General features: G+C 35.0%; 1 protein-coding gene across 2 annotated transcripts in view; it reads right to left on the bottom strand.

The window, feature by feature from the left end:
• The window catches only part of LOC149579614 (phosphatidylserine decarboxylase proenzyme 3-like), a 327,375-nt gene that overhangs the window by 19,474 nt on the left and 284,725 nt on the right, over positions 1 to 23,176 (bottom strand). For both annotated transcript variants that reach the window (XM_089786112.1, XM_089786119.1), the window contains 3 exons: positions 10,951 to 11,046; positions 10,637 to 10,711; positions 10,314 to 10,406 (listed from right to left, as the gene is read on the bottom strand). In XM_089786112.1, coding sequence (XP_089642238.1) covers positions 10,314 to 10,406; positions 10,637 to 10,711; positions 10,951 to 11,046 — 264 coding nt within the window. The remainder of the gene's footprint in view (positions 1 to 10,313; positions 10,407 to 10,636; positions 10,712 to 10,950; positions 11,047 to 23,176) is intronic.

Genomic DNA, 23,176 nt, shown 5'->3' with positions numbered 1-23,176 from the left:
GCCTCAACATGTCCATAATATCATTATTTGCATTTTCTCTACCACGAACCATCTTGACAATAGTTCTTGCAAGATCATAACTTTTTGCAAGTTATAGGTCAGATTTCAGATTTGCCACCCTACAACTGAACACAACAAGGTTCTCCATGATCCAAGCCGCAAAAAAGAACTTTTCTTTGATACCACCTAACGTAAGGCTAAGATATCCCAAGAGAGAAAACCTCAAGCTACCCTTGCTAAGAGTTACACATGAAAGTTTACTCGAAGAATCAACAAGAAACACGAGGCTATATGCAGTAATTCAATATGTGTAATTATTTAACTTTAAATATAAAATAACATGCCTAACTGTGAGGCCTTTTGGGTTGCGGCCTGTTGATATTTCGAAGACCGTTGCAAATGTACTAAGCACTACCATAATGTTTGGTATGTGTTTACCAAATGGCAGCGACCTCTTATTTAAATGGAAAATTAGCCATGAAGAGACATATCCCATCATGTTTGGGACATCTCTATTCGTGAATTAGATAATTAATATAATAAACATTTAATCATTGTGTTATAGATATATTATATTAATTTCTCTCATATAACAATTAACTTATATATATAAATTCTTCTCATATATAATTATATAAGGTTTATCCGACGGAAGCTACTAAACATCAACACTCCCTCTTAGCTAGGGAGGATAAACACACATATTACCTCAAGGTAATATCAAGTTAGCAAGACTAAGGATATCTTTGATTAGAAGATATCCATCATTTTGATATCACATTTTATATCAAGAGTATTGGTCTCCTAGAATATCAAGATATGATATTCACCAATTACTCAATAAGGTTTGATATCACATCTAATATCATGAGTATTGGCCTCCTAGGAAGATCAATAATATTCACCAATTATTCAAAATAAGGTTTGATATCACATCTAATATCAAGAGTATTGGCCTCCCAAAATATCAATGATATTCACCAATTGCTCAAAAATGTTTGATATTATATCTGATATCATGAGTATTGGCCTCCTAGAATATCAATGATATCCACCAAGTACTCAAAATAAGGTTTGATATCACATCTGACATCAAGAGTATTGGCCTCCCAGAATATCAATGATATTCACCAAGTGTAATGGCCTCCTAGAATGTTGAGATGCAAGACATTCACCATATACTCAATTTGTTTGATCTCATAATACAAATTATTGTAAGATCGTCACCTTACAATAACTTCTGCAAATACAAGTGACATCATTTGGAAGTTGTCACTTCCTCATGATGTACATGGGGTAGGTCCATTAAGAATAATATAGTCATGAGGTATATTCATAAATCAAAATCCTCTTGACTGGTACAGTTTATTGATCACTAGAGAATCCATCTCAACATGGTTTACTCCCTTTGAATCAATATGACCAAGATTACTGAAAGTTGGTTGAATCATATCCTCTATCTACTCCCTCTCTTTCAAGGTTGCCTCAAATGAAATGTCAGACTCCCTCAGAATCTCAGTCTCGCTTTTTCTACAAGAACACTCTCGGAGGAAAAGATGAAGGCAAATAGCTCGTATAGAAATATAAACAAGAGAGAGACAACACTGAGTAGATAAATAAAATACTTATCTACACATGAAGGTCCATATGCATCAGTTCAGAAAATGCCTCTTTATAATGTAGAATGCCCACTTATATTAACCTCGTGACCTCTTATAGTCAACGAATTCTCTAATTGAACATTAGACTCCCTATTCATTTACACCTAAGTACTCACAAAGCTTCCACATGCACTTATACAAAGCTCTTTGAATTATTAAAAAAATATATAATATAAATTATCTATTTATAACCTTCTTTAATAAATAAACAAAATATCATTTAGAATACTTACATGTTCGTATACATATATAACAACTATGAAATTTATACTCTCCAACATTTTATAAGAACAAACAAAGGGAATCGTACCTTTTAATTACAATAGGGTTTGTGACCGGTGCATACCACTTAAATACTTGACCTTGATAGATGGGTCCATACCCTACCCAAGGCATGTGTATTTGATAACTTTATTTACCGTGGCCAGTAATTGCCTAGGCCGAGCGATCTCGAATTGTGCTCTAAAATCGATGTCCATCAACACCCAGTCAATGTTCTTCACTCCAACATTAATCATGTCAATGAACTCGTAATCACCTACAGGTATTCGTTCATTTTCTCCCATCGTGATTTACAAATTATTGTCGTGGCAATACCAAGTGTTGATATCCTTGTATAGCACACATAAAATCACATGGACAGGATAGCAAAGTTTTATATTTTACAAAGGCCCTCTGCTCGTCCATGATTCCACTACAACCACAGTCATCGCAACAGCAAGGAGAGTTGCTCAGTGTTCTATGTAGCTTGTCTTTAACTGAACTTTTGGAGTCAATTTAGATCCACTTCTTTCCTGCATAAATCATTTCTTTGCTCGTATAAGGTTCAAACTATTTTAGCATCTCATCAAAACACTTGTCGTTGATGAGTTTTATTCTTCTTGCTAACTGTATTCTTTGCAGTTGCATAATGCTCCAACTTGGTCAAAAGTTATGTTTTTCTCAACATTTCGGCAAAGTAGATATGCATTCATGAAATCCACAAGCTGGTAAGGAACCTACTCCAATACCATGTTGACATTTCGACGACCACTGCAAATGTACTAAGCATTGTCATAATGTTTGGTATGTGTTTACCAAATGGTAGCGGCCTCTTATTTAAGTGGAGAATAAGCCATGAAGAGACATGTCTATTCATGAATTAGATAATTGATATAATAAACATTTAATCATTGTGTTATATATATTTCTCTCATATAACAATTAACTTGTATATATAAATTCTTCTCATTTATAATTATATAAGGTTTATCCGATAGAAGCTACCAAACATCAACACAGCCTTATATAGAATAAGAATTATAATTCAAAGTCCAAGCTTGCATCTTCTAACCCCGTTTTTCCTTTTTATCTCTTAGGAACTCCCCTTCCTACAAATGTCTGTGAATGTGCCCATGATCATAAAAGAAAACTGTATCTGTTCTTGAGAGCTAAATTCAGAAATATTGACTGGTTAAATGTTTCGTCAACTACTTGATTAACTGTCTAGTAGTAGGAAACCATAAAATTTGCATGTTTGTTGGAATAAAATGGTAGCAATTTTATAGTGATAGCTGAGCTAGTTTTCTGGCCAGCCTATTAGGAATTAAATAAGGTTCAAGCAGAAATATATTTCTTCTTACACAGCTTAATTAAAGTTCTAATGCATATTATCAGAGAAATCTTAGAAAAGGGCAGTACAATTTTTGAAAAAGTCAGAAGTATTCCTTTGGAGGATTTAATGTACACGAAATCATGGTAGAGAAGGAAAGGAGAAACGAAGGGCTTAGTATGGAACAAATAGTTAATGATCTTGCTAGAGGGCAGTAGCAATTGGCTAATTTATCAATGTTCCAGCACCCGTTGGGGATGAGGGGATGATAGGATGAGTTCTAAGGATGGGAGGACAGACAGCCTAAGTTTGGGGACAGTGGCAGGGAGGTGGCACTGCTGAAATACATTTAGTACTTGAAAACTAGTTATTAAAAGATGTACACAAATTACATTTCAAATGAAATTTTGGGACATTAGTAAAATAGCAAAATTGCAAATACCAAATATTAAATATTACGATATGAATTGTAAGTGTCAAATATGACTGCTGATAATGACTGCTATATAATGGACAGCGTCACTCACCAGTGATTCTATGAAAGCCTTATGCATTGAAATTAACCATATATGAAAATGGAGTTGGCTAATGAATTGTTGGTTATATATGATAGTAGAAATAAACATGGAATCACCAACACAAAACTCCAATTCGTCAAAGTAGCTAGTGGATTCAGCAATAATATATGCAATAGAAGGTTAAAACTCTCATAAATTGTTCATATTAGGCTTGCACATGATCTGAAAATGTCCTTCATATTGAGTAACATGGATCGTTTTTGCAAATGTAATTATATTGCCATTGTTATAGATATGTTCCAAATGTAGATCTCAATCTCTTATAAATATAAGAGGAGACATGTCCCATGAAGAGACATGTCTCTGTGATTAATCATTATTAGTTAATATATATGTATAATATATTATATATTTATAATATTATATATATATATATATATATATATATATATATATATATATATATATATATATATATATATATATCAACATTGCATCTTAAGATTAAATCAATCTGACTATAGTTATAATCTTAACATTCCCTTTTAGCTAGGGAGGATTTGCTATGGAATACAATATGCTCTCAAGTATATGGATATATATCATCTCAATGCGATATTCCTGGAATGGCATATTTACGGATATCAACATAAATCCATCATCACACACACACATATTAACATAGATTACATATGGAATTTGCTTCAATTCACTATGAGGCTAAATTTCTCAACACTCCCTCTTTAACAAAGAGAGAATTAAAGCAATTACAATACAAGATTTGAACACCACCTTAAGTGTGATCTATGAAAGGTGATTGTGAGCTCTTTTTCGCTCATCTTTCAAGGCTCCTCAACCTTTCGTACTTTTCTGACTTGTGCTAGGCCACTTCCATGTTTGACCTACTTGCAATGGCTATTCAGAAGTCTGCCATTCTTTCCATTCCTCATCGCCCTCCTTTGCCCCTTCGCAACAAACGTTGTAATATTTGTCCTATGTACCAATGGTTGAATATTGACTGCAAATCTTTGCATCGTTATATGCGTTATGCTTTTGTGACTCGCTCCACCGACTTTACCTGCATTTGCTCTTCTTATCTTCACTTTCTGCACGGTAAGAAGCGTTCCTTTTCCGCTTCCAAGTGCAAATCCCTCTGCTCCATACTAATCCATTGGCCCCAACTTTTCTGGCGCACTCTCTTTCCCCACAATTCTCCTCCTCCCTCTGCCCTTGACTTTCGCTCCCTTACTTTACATACCACGGCTCTTTATGACATCTCGAGGCAACCTTCTGTCCATCCCATTTCGCCTCCTTTCAACCACTTGTTCACCCCTTCCCACATCTTTGAGGCTATCAGATCCATGAAGTATAGTAGAGCTGCTAATGAGGAAGGCTTTCAGGCTGAGCTTTGTAAGTTTGGTGCCTTAGTTTTGGGTCCCTATCTCTCTATTCTTTTTAATAGAGTGATTCACACTGGTTTTCCGACTTCTTGGTCCAGGCATCTGATTTATCCTATTCATAAGACTAGTTTGGTCTCAGATCTAGGGAACTACAGAACCATCATGATTGGACACACATTTGCCAAATTGTATGCGATAGCCCTTAATACTATGTTATCAGGTGAGCTGGACAGGATAGGTTGCAGGGCTAGAGGACAGGTTGGTTTCCGAGCAGATTATCAGACTATGGATCACATCTTCACTCTTTGAGCTATTATTAAGGAGGCTAGACACAGATTGGAGAAGGTTTATTGTTGCTTTGTCAATTTTTGCAAGGCTTTTGATTCTGTTCCTAGAGTGGCTCTATTTGAGAGGCTTAGGGAGATTGGCATCTCTGAGATGTTTCGTACCGGTATTATGAGACTATATGAGACTGTGGTTGGCAGATTTAGGACTCTTGAGGGTTTCTCGGATCCGATCCGTAGCACTATTGGGGTTAAGTAGGGTTGTCCTCTCTCTCCTACGTTGTTTGAGTTATACGAGCTCAAGGACTTTATATGGAGGTTCTCGCTCCCTGGAGATGGTTGTTATCTTCACCAAGTTCTGATCTCCATCCTTCTTTTAACCCATGATGTGGTTCTCCTTGCTTCCTCTCTAGACAGTTTATAAAGACTTCTTGATGGCTTGGCTTCCTTCTGTGATCAGCGATAGCTTGCAGTTAACTTGAGTAAGACTCGGGTCATGATTTTCAATTGTTTAAAGACTTCACATCTCCACTTCTTCTTTTAGGGTCAAGAGATCGAGATCACTAGATCCTATACTTATCTGGGGGTTAAGTTTTTAGGACCACAATTCAATATGAGGTCAGCTATTCAGCCTAGAGTTAATAAGGGTATGGGTTCTCTTGCTTTACTTGAGAAATAGTGTTTCAAACACCACTTCTAGGATACCTCGTCCAAATTATCTCTCTTGGACTCTCTTGTGAGGCCTACAGTTCTCTATGGGTCTGTGATTTGGGGCCCATCTCTTCTTGGTTCTGACTGGGCCTTGATCGAGCGGGTTCAGACTTTATTTTTGAGGCGCATCATTAGATGTCACAGGTTCATTCCTCATAGTATCATTCTTGCGGAGTTCGGTGCTCATCTGTTTAGTCTTACAACCATCTTTTATTTGGTTTTGGTTCCTCCATCGTCTTCATCATTTTGCAGATCATGCTGGTGATTGTGATCGATACTCCTATTTAGCTTTTTGTTCATCTATATCTACTGTGAGCGCTAAGTCTGGTTCTTGCCCACGTTGTTGGTATGTACAGGCCTCTTCTTTGCTCGGTTCGATTGGGATTGATGTTGACTGCCTCCCCCCTTTTCAATTCTCGCTGGATGCCCCGATTCATCTCCTCCCATCTCAGCACGAGTTGAATAAGCATGTTAGGCTTGACATCTATAGACAGTACATTGCCACTATCCAGGTTAACCCTCCTGGTGGGTTATGCCCACGGATGTCCTTTTACATGAAGCACATTTTGGAGATGTTTGATGGTATTATTGTTTTCCCTAGCTACCTTTCCCAGAGGTGGTCTCATGCCCTGCATATCTCTTTGGGATCTTTCAGAGTTGGGTCTCATCGTCTTCGGATCCAGACTGACCATCATATTGATAGTGGTGAGTGGATCTACAGGTTTTGTACTTCGGGTGAGGTGGAGATTGAGACACACTTCATTTTCTGTTGCCCCATTTATTATGAGATAAGAGGAAGATTTTTCTGCTTATTTCGGGATTGCTTCTCTTTATGATTTTTTTAGCTACTATGATCAGCACTGTCTTGCACTTTATCTTTGAGAGACCACTATGCTCCGTGATAGCACGATCCAGTCACTACTTTTGCATCGACACTTGTCTACTCAGCTCATTACCGTTTTTTTCACACCATTATCTCCTTTGCGTGGGGTGAAAAAGCCTTCTAGTTGCACTAGATCTACCAGGCATTCTAGATGCATGAGGTCTTGGACCGACTATTTGCACCAGCGACACTCTATGAGTGGCCACATACAAGACAGGGCCTTTACTCATCGGTATACATATCGTTTAGTGACTGACTTCTTTTCGCCTAGAAAGGACTTCTAGCCTCTTTCTTGGCCTCCTCTCTAGTTCTTGGTTTGCTCTCTCTTGTTGTTATTGTATTTATTTTCAGACACCTTTGTGTGTTCGTGCTGCTGTCAACCTCATTGTTGTAATTTTTCAATCCCATAGACCTTTTCTTTTGGTCTTTTGTTGGGCATTAGTATGATTATCTTATCTTATCTTGTTTGGCAAGATCTGGCCCGAAGAACCATAACAAATTGATTTTCATGGCGTCTGACAAAATCTGGCCCGAAGAACTATGATGAGTTGATTATCAAGGTGTCTGGCAAAATCTAGCCCGAAGAACCATGATAAGTTGGTTATCAAGGTGTCCAATGAAATCCGGCCTGAAGAACCATGATAACACTTGCTCCAACACATTTTGGTGTTAGGAGATCAAATATTGATAAAGTTGTCACCTTACAATAGTTACCTTCTCTTCATTATCATGACTTCCAACACTCTGGGACAACAACTTAATGAATTCTATCATGATAATAGGTCTACCATTTATAAGATCGCCACCTTATAATGGTTACCTTTTGTTTATACATGTCAATGAAAGATCGTCACCTTTCATTACATATGTGAAATAGTAACCACCATGAACCAGGTCAGAGGGTGGTACAAAGGCTTTCACCTCAATTCTATCTTATAGAGAAGAATACATTACAATACATTTTACTTAGAACTTCTCGTAGAGAAGATATCATTTATAAAGGATTGCACCTCAAAATTCTCCGTCTAAACATTGATCCTAGGAAGTTAGGTCCTCTAGTTACTTCCTCAGAAGCTCTCTTCACCCAAGGATGCTTGTTGAACTCGCTTTGAATTTGATATCGATCTTTTGATTTTCTAGTGATAAGTCAAAACTTCCTCATGATGCACTCAAGAGTAGGCCCATCAAAATCATGCAATCACACACATGTATTTCTAGACTCCCTCTGAGTATTAATCTTCTAAGCTCCTGTGTTGCCTTCAAAGAAGTGTCATACTCCCTCTTAATGTAGAAGGATGCTCATAATCTCAATCATCAAAGATATTTGCTTCAAGAGCCTCACTTTATCCATCCTGATCACAACTTTTAAGCTACTATCATAAGCTACCTAATGTGTCATTCTTCTTTTCCTGCAAGATCAACTTTAGATACAAAGGAAAGGATCAAGGCAAATTAATCTTATAATATGTGTAAAATTACAAATAAGAGAGAGAATATAATAAGAAAGTAAATATAATACTCAAGGATAATAAATACTTATTTGCACATTTATGTTCTTGATACAAGTTGCTCTAATGAAGGTCCACACGCATCAAATAAGATGATGTCTTTGTATAAACAGTTGTCAATCAATGGAAATGAAACATTTGTTATTATTCCCCCCACAATGTAAAATTTTTTTCTCATTTCATCAACATTGTTGGGTCATAGTATCTATTTAGTGATACTTAGTTCTCATGAGCGATCATTTTGTTCCATGCAATTCGTATCTTGAGGAAAGTAATGAAGTTCTACTTCCATGAACGATCCTTGTAGAATATTTCTCACCTTTCACTTCGATTCACTTATATTTTATATCTATATTATGACTTGTCATTTTATGGTGATGACTTTTCAACAATCATGTCTCTTTATAATTATAGTTATAATAAACATTATTTATATATCTTATTTATCTTGAAGAATTCATAATATTGTATACATGTGCACACATACATATATTACAATCAAACATAAAAAGGAACATTTATGAAATAAATATTATGAACAAAGCATACCTTTGTTTGTTACTAAGCTCATTTGCCACTTTTCTGGTGGTATGGTATCTCCACATGGGGTACTGATACTTGTGGTGTGTGGGGTACCACCTACTAATGACAGTTTGATCCAATAAAAAGGTCGTTCTTACAACCTGAATTTATTCAATTATTTTCAGCTGTCACAGTCTTCTTTATAACTATTTTGATGCACTATCCTTATATATGTTTTGTGTTATTAACAACATTGATTATATTATACATATTTGCTATTGATGTACGACACTATCAGTGGATTCATACACATATTTTCTCATTAACAAGGGGTCCAGATTTTGTTTTATAGATGATGGTAATAAATCCCAATTTCTTCTATGTTAGTATGTATTGTGGGCCCAGTTGCCCTTCAAGCATACATCTCTATTTGACCCGGTCGTCATTTTTGTAGGACTCGGGCCCCGAAAATGCAGATAACATTTCAAAAATAGTATTTGCAAGGTTAGAGTGTGATGGTTTTGATTGATTATGAGACAAGCTACAACTTCATTGATGAGGGTGAAGCAAGAAAAAGAGGCATTAAAATGGAATTTGAAGGGTCCAATGTGATGGTTTGCCAAAGGGTTTACTAAGCTTGCAACAAAAAGATATCATGATTGAGCATTGCACCAATAAATCAAAGGGTGAGAAATAATATTTATGTACAAGTGTATAGTGGTGAATGGAACAATCACTAGCATCTCGAACATCATAAATAATAGTATCATAGATATTGGAGTATCTAAAGGGAAAATCTCAAACAAAGAGAAATCTTAAGGATATCCTTGATCATTACAATACATGAAAGAAAAAGCAGCATACTCCAAATTGAATTGAAATATAAATAAAATGGATGAAGTGCTAGACAATAAAGGTAAGCTTGTAAACATTGGTAAAACCTTAACTATAAACAAATAACATCATAAAAATAATAATATAAAATGCTTTTACAGAGCATGATTGTGCAAAAAAACATTAAAAAAAGAGAGAATCGGTATTAGAGGATAATGGATAGGGAAATAGACATGGCATACAATGGCTATAAATTGCTTTGTAAAAATACATGTATATCCTCAAGGAACTTTGGAAAGCCTCTCCATGGAAAAATAGAAGTATACACAAAATGAAAATAATTGCTCATAAATTGAATGGGCAAATCCTATTCAAAACAATAAAAGTCGATATGATTTTACCTTCCCAAATTCTTGACTTGAAATTATGCAGACTACTCGCTTGTTCTCTGTAAATACATTGCAATATTTACTATTTACAGCTATAGGGTTCACCTGCATTACCAATAGCCAGAATGCATTATGGTCTAGATGTAGCATTTGGTCATTAAAAATGCTAGGATTTCCTTTTCTGTATGTGATATGCCTGTTTCTCTATAATATATAAATCCTCTTTTCAGGAAAAAATTAAAAAAATAAAAGAGGGAGAATATTGTTATTCTTTTTCATATGCAGCTTTGAATATTAATCTGACACACAACATAAAGTGATACAGGTGCACGTACCGTATATAACTGACCAGGAATCTCACTAAACCTTCCTATGACACCACTGATAGGCGTATGGAAACGATGGTAATCCTGCATTGAAGGGAATAGATACATCAAATAAAAAACAAGATTTTTGATCAATGCGTTATTATGGCTTGACCTCAAGTTTCATTATCCTAAAAGCATAAATCACTAATGGAAACCAAACTCACAAAAGCATCACACACCATAAAAGGAAAGACAATTTCATATCGTTTTCATTCTGGTGGAAAGGGAAGAAAAACATTTTGATGTTTCTTGTTATTTATAATGCACCAAAAGAAATTAACCTGTGGAGCCAATCGAAATATCACCAAGGCCCCTTCATCAAATATCTCTGAATACATTTCATCTCCTAGTAGACCTTGGACAGAAAATTTCTTCCCCTGCATAAATTAAGAAGAGTCAATTTCTCCTGGATAAATTTTAACTAGAAAATGACCATTTAGAAAAGAAAAAGCAAAAGAAATTAATTAGAAAAACTTCATGTAACTATAATTTCATATATTCATTCATTTGCTAATGGTACATTTGTCTCTAGTTTAAGATTGCCTTTCTATTCAGAGTGCATGCCTATTCCATCAAAAGAGAAATTTTATAGTGTAGTTTTCCTTTTTATGGAACTGAAAACACGAGATATGAACCTCACATGAAAATACATCCTACAAGAACATCACATATTGAGCATGATGTAGCATAGGAACATGCATAATTCAAAGACTGAGACATAATGTATACTCAAAACACACACAAACTCAGCAAAATTTTCTTACATTAAAAAACACAAAAATTTGTAAAAGTATTCTTCATAACATATTATTAAGTTTAGAGAGAACTAAACTGAATTCCCTTATATGTAGATCCAAATTAGAGTTGATACACATCATAGTGAAGAGCACATGAATATACTAAGGGGGGGGGGGGGGGGGAGAAGGTGGGGAGGGGGGGTGAATCAGTATATTAACAACTTTGGCAATTTAAAACTTTTATTCACACAAGTAATTTTAAATACTTAAGTAAACAATTATGCACTTGAACACTAACACAAGAATTACGTGGAAACCCAAATTGGGAAAAACCATGGCAAAATATTTTCTTTTATATATATCTTTGATCCTTTTACAAAATTGTAGGCTCCAACCTACAAGAGGCTCCAAGCTCGTTTTTATGAGCACCAACCCGCTGGAAGCTACAACTCCCACAGTTCGCAGGCTTCAACCCACAGGAACAACCTACTCCCACTTCTGATGTTAAATCTGAAACTCTACCTTTGTCTTTGTTGCTTTTACAACTAATGATGGAACTATGTAATTTCTTTTGCCTTGAAGTCAGCCAATCTTTTTCAATAAATATATAATTTTGGATTCCTCACACTCCTTTACAAATTCTGATTAAATATATATCAGATTTATAATATCTGAATATATATTTTTATCTCTGCTCTTCTCCCATCCAAGCCGACCTAGCTACTTGCTTCTATTTACAAATGAATCATTCTCCTTCTATACATTTAATGTTGAAGGTCATGACTTTTCATAATTAAAATCATCTCCTTTGATCGCACCATTTCACAAATACATAATTAGACTTCAATGATTAACTTAAACATTTTATTTTTATATTTTGAAATCTTGACTCTTCTTTCTTTTTAACAATTCTCTAATCACACTTTGATTATTACTTTATAACCCCATAATTTGCATATACTGTTAATGTGCGATAGATATGACACATCATTTCTGGATATTCATATTTCACCGTTTCTTCATAGTTTTTTTCTTTTTACCTTTGACCACCATAAATATAGTTCATGGACTTCACCGTTGCTGCTTTTGAATATTTTTTTCATCGCTGTTTGTTTGTTTTGCTTTACCGTAATAACTTCAAGCATATGTATTTCATCTAACACATATAGTTGCCATGTAATATACTGATGCTGCTCCATGTTTTTGCTGAGATGATATTATTAATTCACCAGTGTAGAGAATATTCGTTGTAAACACTCAATTAATCATTGTGGTATTCAATTTTCATGTTCTATAGATCTGTGTTTGTCACTGTTGCTGCTTACATATATTGATTTTTTTTGCCATAAAATTTCTTCTCCATTGTTAGCGTATATTGGCTGCCACTTAGATTATTTGTTCAATGTATGACATGGGTCACTGTTATTGGAAGTATGAGTATTATTACTGCTATGCATATGTCATGACTCCTATCCATCGACAGATAGAATTGCTTTGTTTATCACCTCCATTTATCATTATTGTAGTCATCATCCATCCTTCTCTTCATACACAGGACTAGTCTTATTATTCTTTTTTGATTTTACCTTTCATTTCCAACATTGCTAATTGAGTTTCCTGAGAGACCTGACAGCAACAATTCAAATTACACAAGTATTGTTTCAAGTGTACTGTCTGCTGAGACTATGATCCTGACATGTTTATTCCACCTGTCTTTGAAACTCTTTAACAACATCGATACTTTTCCATGCTCTACAGCATTACTCTGTTCCATTCCCAATAATCTTTGACAGTAGCAATAGATAACTCTTTGGTCTTATATCATTTGTGATTCATGTCAGTTTTTGAGAATGTTAGGAAATAAATATTAATATCTACAAGAGCTCATAGTATTCTGATCATACATATACAGCCTTCTATGCTTGTTCCCAATCGACACTGCTGAAAAGTATATAGTATCACAACTGTTACTTCCGCAATCCAAATCAATGATGAATGGTATGTCAATCACCAGTTTTTACAATAATGTCTTTGTGAATGATTATTTTAGATCATTGTCAGGTACTTGCTAATGATTATTTTCAACTGCATATATACTGTTTTTCTTTGATTTATTGTCACCACAAATTGATGACCTCTGTTTTGTCATCTCTGCATTTCAAGAGTCATCAATCTGTAAGTCACCTTTGTATCCCTCAAACTATATGTCTAGGTTTGATATTAATGCAAACTCCCACGTCTTTTCCTGGTTAGTCAATTGAATATATAACACGCTTTGGCTAATAATGACATCACTATCAATGTTACACCATTTTTAACAACCTCAATTGAAGAACTTTGACATCAATGACAATACTTTCATCACATAGATCAATAAAATGAGTTCAATTCATATCGATTGTAATAATTCCATATTATTTTGTTTTCATAATCTAAAAACTTCTTCAGTGACCAAACCTCCTAAATGGCTATTTACAAGTTCTTGAACTAGACATTACCGTTTCACCTTCATATTGAACAACAAAATCATCTTCAGCAGGAGCCTCATGCATGGGTCTTGATGTGAATATAACAAGGTCACTGGGAGATGGGGAGACTTGGAGGTCTTCAGTACTGGTACTAATACCGGTACGACAATTTTTCAAAAATAGCAAACAGGGGTACTTGGAGACGGCAATATTTTTTTTTAATAGTTTAAAGAGTCTAATACTAAATACAAAATTTGAAAATAGTATTACCATAAAACTGAAAGACTAAAGTAAATAATAATAGCAATGTCACATTAATATAGAGTCAAATATTTCAAAACTCACATAATCACAATATTTTATCTCATTGGTCTTAATTTTTGCATTAAAACTATTAAAATGAGGGCTAAAATATATAGAATTATTTAATATTATATTTTACATTTATATCTTATTAGGAGACTTCAAGGAGACTTCACTCTTTGAATTAAGAGACTGGGAGACTTCAGGAGACTTCGTCATGAAGTCTCCAACCTTTTTTGAGGTCTCTAGAGACACGAAAAGTCTTTGAGATGCATCTTAGTCTTTGAGACGCGACTTTTAGGGGGGGCACAGGTCTCCCGGTAACGATGGAATATAATGAACCTCCAGTTTACGGTCCTCCCTTATGGAATGTCTCTATCATATTTTGTTGATCAAGTAGCTCAATTTTGTGAAGTATTTGGAGAGACAAAATTGAGTCAATAAATCAGAAATACAAAGCAACAATGGAAGAAGGAAGATTGAGAACAATCATTGATTAGTGAAGAGGAATTACTTGGAAGATGGTGATATTCAAAAAAATGTCCAATTCCATCAAGTATCACTATCAAAGGATATTGATTAACAAAATATGAGTCAGCAACTCATATGCTAAACAATATTACGAGCATATTGATAATACACCAATTCTAATGGCATTTATTAAAGAATAATCAATACCTCTTTAACTATATGGTGATGCAACGTGGAGGATATGAATGCACATCAAAGGTCAGAAACACCAGTCCAAATACAATGCTATTAAGGAGATATTCAGTAACCTAAAACACATTGGCTAAGAGCAAGAAAGATACAAGCAATACCAACAATACAAAGTTACACAAAAGCAAACCGTCAATGAAATAGACTATCTTCAGCCAGTGATGGCATCCTTCACATACATGAATACATTCATAAGCAAAGAGTATCATATGAAATCCAACAAATAGCAGTTGACCATACTCTACAATGTGGTTAAATTTCGATTGCCAACATTTAATAATAGAAATTGACAAGTAAGATGCTGAGTATCAGAATCAATATATATTGCCGCATGAAGGAAAGACCACAAGACATGGCACTGACAAACCCATGATTGAAGTCAAACAGTCTTATGTATCTCAGGCAGTGATTGGCAATACTGGTTATGAGACAATGGCAATTATGGAATAATAGTTGACTGTGGCATATATGGTTTGTAGTCTACGTGAATAATATAGTAGTTTGAAAGACTTAGTCCAGCTACAACAAAAACAAACTAATTAGGATTGAATATAGAGATGAGATGTGCAGTGGCCATTGATGACTCAGCAATAATTGATTATTAAAGTATTTAGTCATGCTCACTGTGAATAACAACCAGTTGACAACCAATGAAGCCAGTTAACCAAGGAAAATATCATATCATCAGTATGCCAATTAATCATTAGTGGTATTGACAGCAAATGGAATATGCTCCCTATTAAGTTGTGTTATGTAGAAGAGTCAGCAACTACACTGGGAAATCTAAGGGAAACAAGAATGGTCAATAGAGATCACACGCCATAAGTATGTTAACATCATGGAGAGGAATAATTTTAAACATGCATCATTTTTTAAAGAATTTAAGGGAATGGTGCTTAATAAAGTCTAATCCTTGATATGAAGGGATTGATATAGAAGGGGAGGTGAATACTCAAACCTCAAGGGCCAACACCTTTTAAAATCAACGGATAATAGAACAAGTCTCAAGCACATTTGTTCAGCATCATTGGAATCTTGTATTTTTTTCTTAATCCAGTTTGGATCTGCTCTGTTAGAACAATTGCCTCCTTGCATATAATCTAGGGATTCTAATCAGAAACAGTCCGAACATTGCAAATTTATAAGTTCAGATTAGGCACAACAATAAAACTGTTATAAGCAATAATTGGAGATGTTGCATATTTATAAGGTGCAAATCAAATAGTATCCATCATGGAAGTTGAAAGCATACAATTATCGATCTAAAACACCAACATATCATTGTTGGTGATATCTATACATTGTATAACCAAATTGACATATCGGACATACCTGTTGTCTTGCATTTTGTCACCACAAAATGTAGGTTACAGTACGCAACTTCTTCAAATTAGTTTCGCATTTTTCTGAGCTTAGTTCATCATTTAATTGGTTAAATAATTATCAACCAATCGGTGCCAATTGATATAACAAACTCTTTTACTAAAGGCTTTCGTCAAGTCTTTTTCGTTTTGCTTTCTGTCAAGCCTTTGCTTGATTTTTGAAGCCTTCATCGTCTTTTTCTTTTCTTTTGAGTTTGCGTTTGTTGGTTTTTAGTCCTTTGGTTTTGCTCATGTCATGGCTTTTGGTTTTCCCTTCAATTCAGTCTAACTTAGAGCTCAATCGGAGTTGTCAATCAAGAGTTATGGTCATTTTAGTGCCTCGAAAGTGGACCTTTTTGATGCAACAACATGAATTAAAAATATCATGTTATATTTTTAATTTGACTTTCACCTTTTGAAAAGTATAACTTAAATTCACTTTTTGTTATGTTTTTAAGTTATTTTATCTTTAAATTTTTCACTTAAAGTGACTATAGTGCACTTTATGTTATAATTTTAAGTTGAGTTACTTTTTGATTTTTCACTTAAAGTGACTATATAACTATATAGCTTGAGTTTAATTTTTTATTTTTCAATTAAATGCTCATTTAAATGTTACTTTTTAAATGATAGTTATGTGTTGCATTTTTAAATATGATATATAAATATTGTTTATGTCCCATTTAGTAACATTTTTATGAAATTAACTTGATTAAATGACTTTAAGTTATCATAAGTGGAGATTTTACATGTCACTACACATAAAGTTCAACTTGTAAGCATAAGTGGACCTTTTTCTTGTCATTACATTAAAAGGCTATCAAAAGGGGACCTTTTTTATGTCATTACATCAAAAAGCAAGTTTTTATATCTTTGCATCAAAAGTGTGAGATACAACTTAAAATATGCTAGTCACCCCAAAAGGTGTTGATCACTTGCATATTTTAAAACATGCGATGCACCCAAAAAGGTTCAATTTGCCTTGTTGAAAGTTTTTAAAACATGCTATGCACCCAAAAAGATCCAATTTTCACTAAAAGCATGTTTTAAAATGTGTATTGCCCTCCAAAAGGTCCGATTTTGAAGAAATGCATGCATTTGCCTTCCAAGAACCCGATTTTGATTATTGAGAGACTATTTCTTGGTGGATTTGCATGAGATCTTCTAAATTGAAGGCATTTTTGCTTGGCAATGAATTTTCTTCAATCAAGAATGGATTTATCATGCTGAAAATTGTTATTGTAAGCTCTATTCTAGGGCATTTTGAAGAAAACTCCAAATAGATCCATTTTTTATCAACGTTTTTGCATGTGGAGGAATCGATTTGGTGTTTTATGGTGATTGCATTGCATTGTGATACAAATTTCCACTTTTAAACTCCAAATCGATTTGATCTTTCTCCTTGGTGAAAAGCGTTTTTCACTAAAAACATTCCATAGCATGTGCTTTCAAAAACGTTGGACCTTGGAGCATTTTTAGGGCACGTTTTGGCATCCAGCACATAAAACGCCTTGTTTGCTGCCCCTTCCCATTCGAATTTGCAAAGTTGGAAAAAGTCTAAGCATCTTTGGAGAATTTTTCAACATTGGAGCATCTTTTTACTTCATTTTTTGGCACTTAATCTTTATGTAAGTGGACTTCTTCTTTCTTGCTATTTAATTTTTGCTTATCTTGCTGATTTTATGCAAATAATTGCTTGATGATTGCGACTTGTTGAAATCTATGCCATGGAAGTGCATTTTTCCTTTAAAAATGAAGAATTTATTCATTTTTATGGTTTTGGTTCTTTCCCAAGTTCCAATTTTAAATTTGTGTGTTGAAGTGCTTTGCATCTTGGCATGTTTGAGTCACTTTCCAAAGGTAAGTTTTTCTTTTGTGTTTTTGTGTTTTGTGCTTGCTTGCCGGTTTTCTCCTCTTTGGAGAAGTTATAAGTTCTTTCCCAACAACTTGTTGCTTCACTTCATGCAAAAGCATCATCACATTTCCCTTCCATCTTCCATGTGTCAAAACTTCAAATCTCATCCGACAAATGCGATTACATGTTTTCCATCTCATTCACCATCTGCACATGCATTTAATCCCATTTTCCATTTCCATTTTCACTCATTTCACTTTTCGCATCCACTCGCACAACACAATTACACGAAAAGCAATACATGTAATTGCATCCAAAACGTCCGATTTTGCTTTAAAAGTCACTTTTTCAAAAGTCAAAAAGATGTCATTTTCATCTTTCATGTGCTTTGACTTCATCTTTTTACCAAAGGTGACTATAAAGCTCATTATCCCTCTTCCATTTTTCATTTCCATCTCTCCATATGCATTTGTGCCTTCATGAACAAATACATGTTTCCGCATTTTTCCATGCTTTCCATCTCATCCTCCATTCACACTTGCATGTAAAGTAAATCCTCCATCCGCATTCGATTCTCATCTCACCTTTCATCTCCCGTTACATGTTGCACTTACACGTACTCATTTTTCATGCAATAATGCCTTGAAAACCCTAAGTCATGTTTGAAATCAGCAATCTTCATTCGCACGCATTCCCATGTGTTTCACCTTCACACTTTTTCATTTCATTCCATCTTCCATTTAGATCTATTTCCGACCTTTTGTTGTTGATCGCAAATTATCTTGTATGGCGATTCCTTCTGACGTGTTTATGTTTTGGGATTTTTGTGTTGCAACACAAATGCAAGAGATGCCCTCATCATCAAAACCCAAAGGAAAGATGAAATATCAATACAATAAAGAGTTGACTCATGCAACTCCATCATCAGTTGCACCTATTCTTGACAATGTAATGGACATGATGATTGGTCATGTGGACATGGCTGATTTTTTACGAAGAGTTGAAAATCTTGTTAGTCATAAGATGAAGCGCATCAAAAGAAGTAACATTCACTTGGTGTTTGCATTTCTTATGGCAGCTATGGAACTTGATTTTGTTTTTGGATGTGCACAACATTTGACTCCAAAGACGAAGACTATCAAGGACATTGTCGGCAAGGTTATCATTAGCCTTGATCCATAAGTTATTGAGCAGATCTTTAAAATACCACATAAAGTAGAATGTGTAGATTTGACCAAGGAATCATCTTTAGCATGCTGGAACGGGCAAAAGGGTGATTATTAGAAGTTTGTCAACCTGTACTAGTTAGACAATAAAAGGGACAACTTCTCCAGATAGCCAAAGACTGCTCATCGGTCTAACTTCAAACAAGAATATAAGGATCTCATCATCCTTCTCTGCAGAATTTGCGGTCTCAAAGATTCTACTGATTTTGAGCCATGGATGTATAAGTTCATCTTTCAAATCATGGAAAACAAAGAACACATCTTTTGGGGAGAGCTCATCAACACTCCACTTTGCTAGCAGATACTCAATGTAGGAATTTCAGTGCCCTTCTACATTAACTCTTATCTTGTCTACATTGCTGCTGCCATGGGATCTTTCTCTGGCCTCTCAACTAAGGGAGATCGTCTTTGGGTTCATATTTGGGATTACTATGACCAAATCACTTTGGCAAATAGTAAATTTCATTATAGAAGAATCCAAGATGCTTTCATTGGACATTTCTAGTGCTTGTTCGATAGACAGTTATCTGTCAAAAGAGTATCTGATGCAGCATGGGAAAAGGTGAATCAATACAACTGTATTTTCATTCAATTTATAACTTTTACATACTTGAGAATCAGATATTTCAAAGGTGAGTTGTATACCTTACCTAGGTATGCTACAGAGCAAATCATCTTGATGGAGCTAGCTAGATGGCTCATGGACATGCAGAGTGATCAACATGCTATGCATAGGCCTAGTTTCGGCATTACCTCAACTAAACCTTTGGCTATTGGAAACTAGTTGATCAATTCTGTACCTAAAGCAAAGAACATGTAAGCAAAGTTGCAGTTGATCACCTTGAAGAAGTTCAAGGTCAGATTTGACTTTGATTACCGAGAGATGAATTCTCAAATTAAAAGAGCTTTCACGTATGTTCATCGCATCGAGGATATTTGGATTGATATGAGAACAAACTTGACATCATGAAGATGGACTACTGCAGATTAACTTTGCACCAGATAATTGACCTTAACATGTTGGAGATTCCTTCAGATTTCCAAGTTGAAGATGATGGCAACATCCTTGATCCAGAGTTTCATCAAGCCAGCTTTGATAAGAAGTGCCTTTTTCCTATTTAGTGGCAACAAAAGGAAGGTACACCTATCATGGATAAATTTCAATCCATTTTAGTGAGCACCAATAAATGATTGAAAAATAAAGGCCTTAAAGGAATTAATCCTAAGATTGGATTGGATTGTGGAAGTTTTGGCCCTCCTAGTAGGAAGTCACAACTAGAGATTACAAGGAAAGATGGTGCCTCATCTTCTGATGCTAAGGGTTCCCTCAAATTCAAATTGAAGGGTGGAAAAGGTTCTAAGTCTTCTCAAATCTCTGAACCAGTTGAAGAGTCAGAGGAAGAATCAGAAGAGGAACTGGAGATAGACTTGGATAAGGAAAATACAAATGAAGAGGAAGTCATGATCATATCTCCCCCAAAGCCTGCACAAACTAATGCACCATCTATTCATGAAGCACCTTTTCTCGATGAGGTAGATGATGATGTGGATTCATTTTCCATGATTTTCACTCCTATTCCAATCTCGGAAGTCAATACAATGGCTCTTCCTATTTCTTTTGCTGCTTCTCGTATTCCTGCAAATGAACAATATGAACATTTAGCAAATTTGTTTGAGGATTTTTCAACTGTTACAAGTGGTCAAGTTTCCCAACTTGATACATCTTTGTCAAGTTTTAAGTTTTTCATGACAGAGTCTTCTTAGCATGTTCCTATGCCTTCAATTGTACAGACTGAATCTTGTTCAGTTATGATGGAAATACAATATGGATCAATGCCAATGGTTTCCACTGTATCTGCTTCTACAGATGAAAGTTTCAGCTTGCCTCCGTATATGAGTAGAATCACAACAAAGAGAAGTGGTCGTACCACCAGATAATTTTCCCTATTAAAAAGACTAAATCCAAATCTTTGAAAGATACGATTGTTTCAAGGATTTTGGTTGATTCAGATAAAACCAAGTTTGCTGAAGTTGTTGAGCCCTTGGTGGACAAACCTGCAGAGGAACTTACTCGTTCTGATTACAAGTTCACTAAGGTAGAAATCGGAAAATAGTGACATTTGAGTTGTTTACAAGATGCTCAAGATGCATTGGCAAATGTACGAAAGAACAATCATGAGCTATGGGAGAAGAAAAATTCAATGAAACAGGAGGTTTCACGCCTGAACATTCGGAAACAATCTTCTCAAACTGTTGTTACCATGTCTCAAACATCCAAGGAGAGGAAGCTTATTGAAGCCACCAAGTCTTGGATACAGGAAATCATTTCTAAAGGAGTTCAAGCCATCATGGAGACATTTGCAATTCTTAGGTGCGTCAAAGAGATGAATGAAATGGAGCGAAACTTAATTTCTTCTTTGACTCAAGAAGCGGATAATTTGAAGGAAATCCTCGATGATTGGGATGAAATGGTAAGATTTGATCTAGATGCCTTGGTCTCATGTGATATTCTTCCATCATGTGAAATGTTCTTCAAATTTCAAGGGCTCATTGGTTACAAAGAGAAAACATCGAGGAAGCCGATCACAAAATTGCAAGCGGCCTTTAGAGATTGTCAAACACTTGAAATAAGTGTTACTTTTGATTTGAAATAGATGGGATACCATGTTATTGATGAATTTGGTAATCTTATTGCAGTAGAAAGAGTAAACTTAGTTCTGAAAACTTCGGTTCACACACAATGAACAAGTTTGTCTTGTATAAATCCTCAATGAAACATTTGTTGGATTCTCTGGCAACAAATTCTAAAGTTGTGCAATCATCATATGCAAATGCAGTAAAGATCGAAGCCATATCAAAGACTATGGCAATTGCTAATCTTTCCACAGTGCATGACATCATCATCAAATTCAAGGCATTGAGAAACAATCTTTACGATTGTTGTTTTTGTTTTTATTTCATGCTTGTAGGTTTAAGAGGATGCATTAAATGAAAAAGTGTAATTACATGTAATGTGAGTTACATGTATGTAAAAGGATGTAATGCGAGTTGCATTTACAGTTGCATGTAACCCTATATTTTCTCTTGTAAGTTAGACTAGGTCAAAGTTGGTTGAGTTGCTCCCACTTTTTCCTCCACCTCTTTCTCAACTTATGTGCCTATAAAGGAGTGCCCCCCTCATTGTAAAATCATCATTATCTTTATGCAAGAGAGCTCTGGAGAAATTGTGCTAGCAGAACTTTGTCTGTGTAAGCACTAGTTTTAGAGAAAGTGAATACAAAGAAGCATTTGAGACTTAACTTTGATTAAGTGAGATTGTTACTTGTATGAGTTGTAACCTTTGTCTATAATTTATCTAAGTTATTTTTGATTCATCTTATCTTGTGTTTTTGCTAAGTGTATCTCGCGAATTGAATATAAAAGACTTAAGAAGCAATTGGAGCTAGAGTTTTGATCAAAAGCAATTGTGGAAATGTATAGCTAGAAGCTTCGTCTGTAGCTTATACTTCTTTCTTAATTCACAAAATAGTCAAGTTATTCTTACTTTTAGGAGTCTTTGAGACCTAATTGTAAAGCTTTTCCATATAGAAGAACAACCAAATTTAGAGTCAAACTGATACATTTTTAGCTAGCCTTTGAGTTAGTGAAGGTTTATCGATATCACTATTTCCAGCTCTTGATAGAAGTGTAGTTAGAGATTCACCTTACCCATTACTCGCTCCACGAGTAAGTGGATTCTTTCTTGAAAGTTAAAAAGAAAGGATATTGGTAACACCCATTTTACAAAATCTCTCCATTTCTTGCTTACCTTGAGTTGATCCAAGGAACAATGAGAAG

This window comes from Cupressus sempervirens, chromosome 1, assembly GCF_028749045.1.
Source record: "Cupressus sempervirens isolate cs-2001-9-10 chromosome 1, ASM2874904v1, whole genome shotgun sequence".
NCBI classification, from domain to species: Eukaryota; Viridiplantae; Streptophyta; class Pinopsida; order Cupressales; family Cupressaceae; genus Cupressus; species Cupressus sempervirens.
The sequence above is the reverse complement of the archived record's forward strand: the minus strand, read 5'-3'. Positions and strand labels throughout refer to the sequence as shown.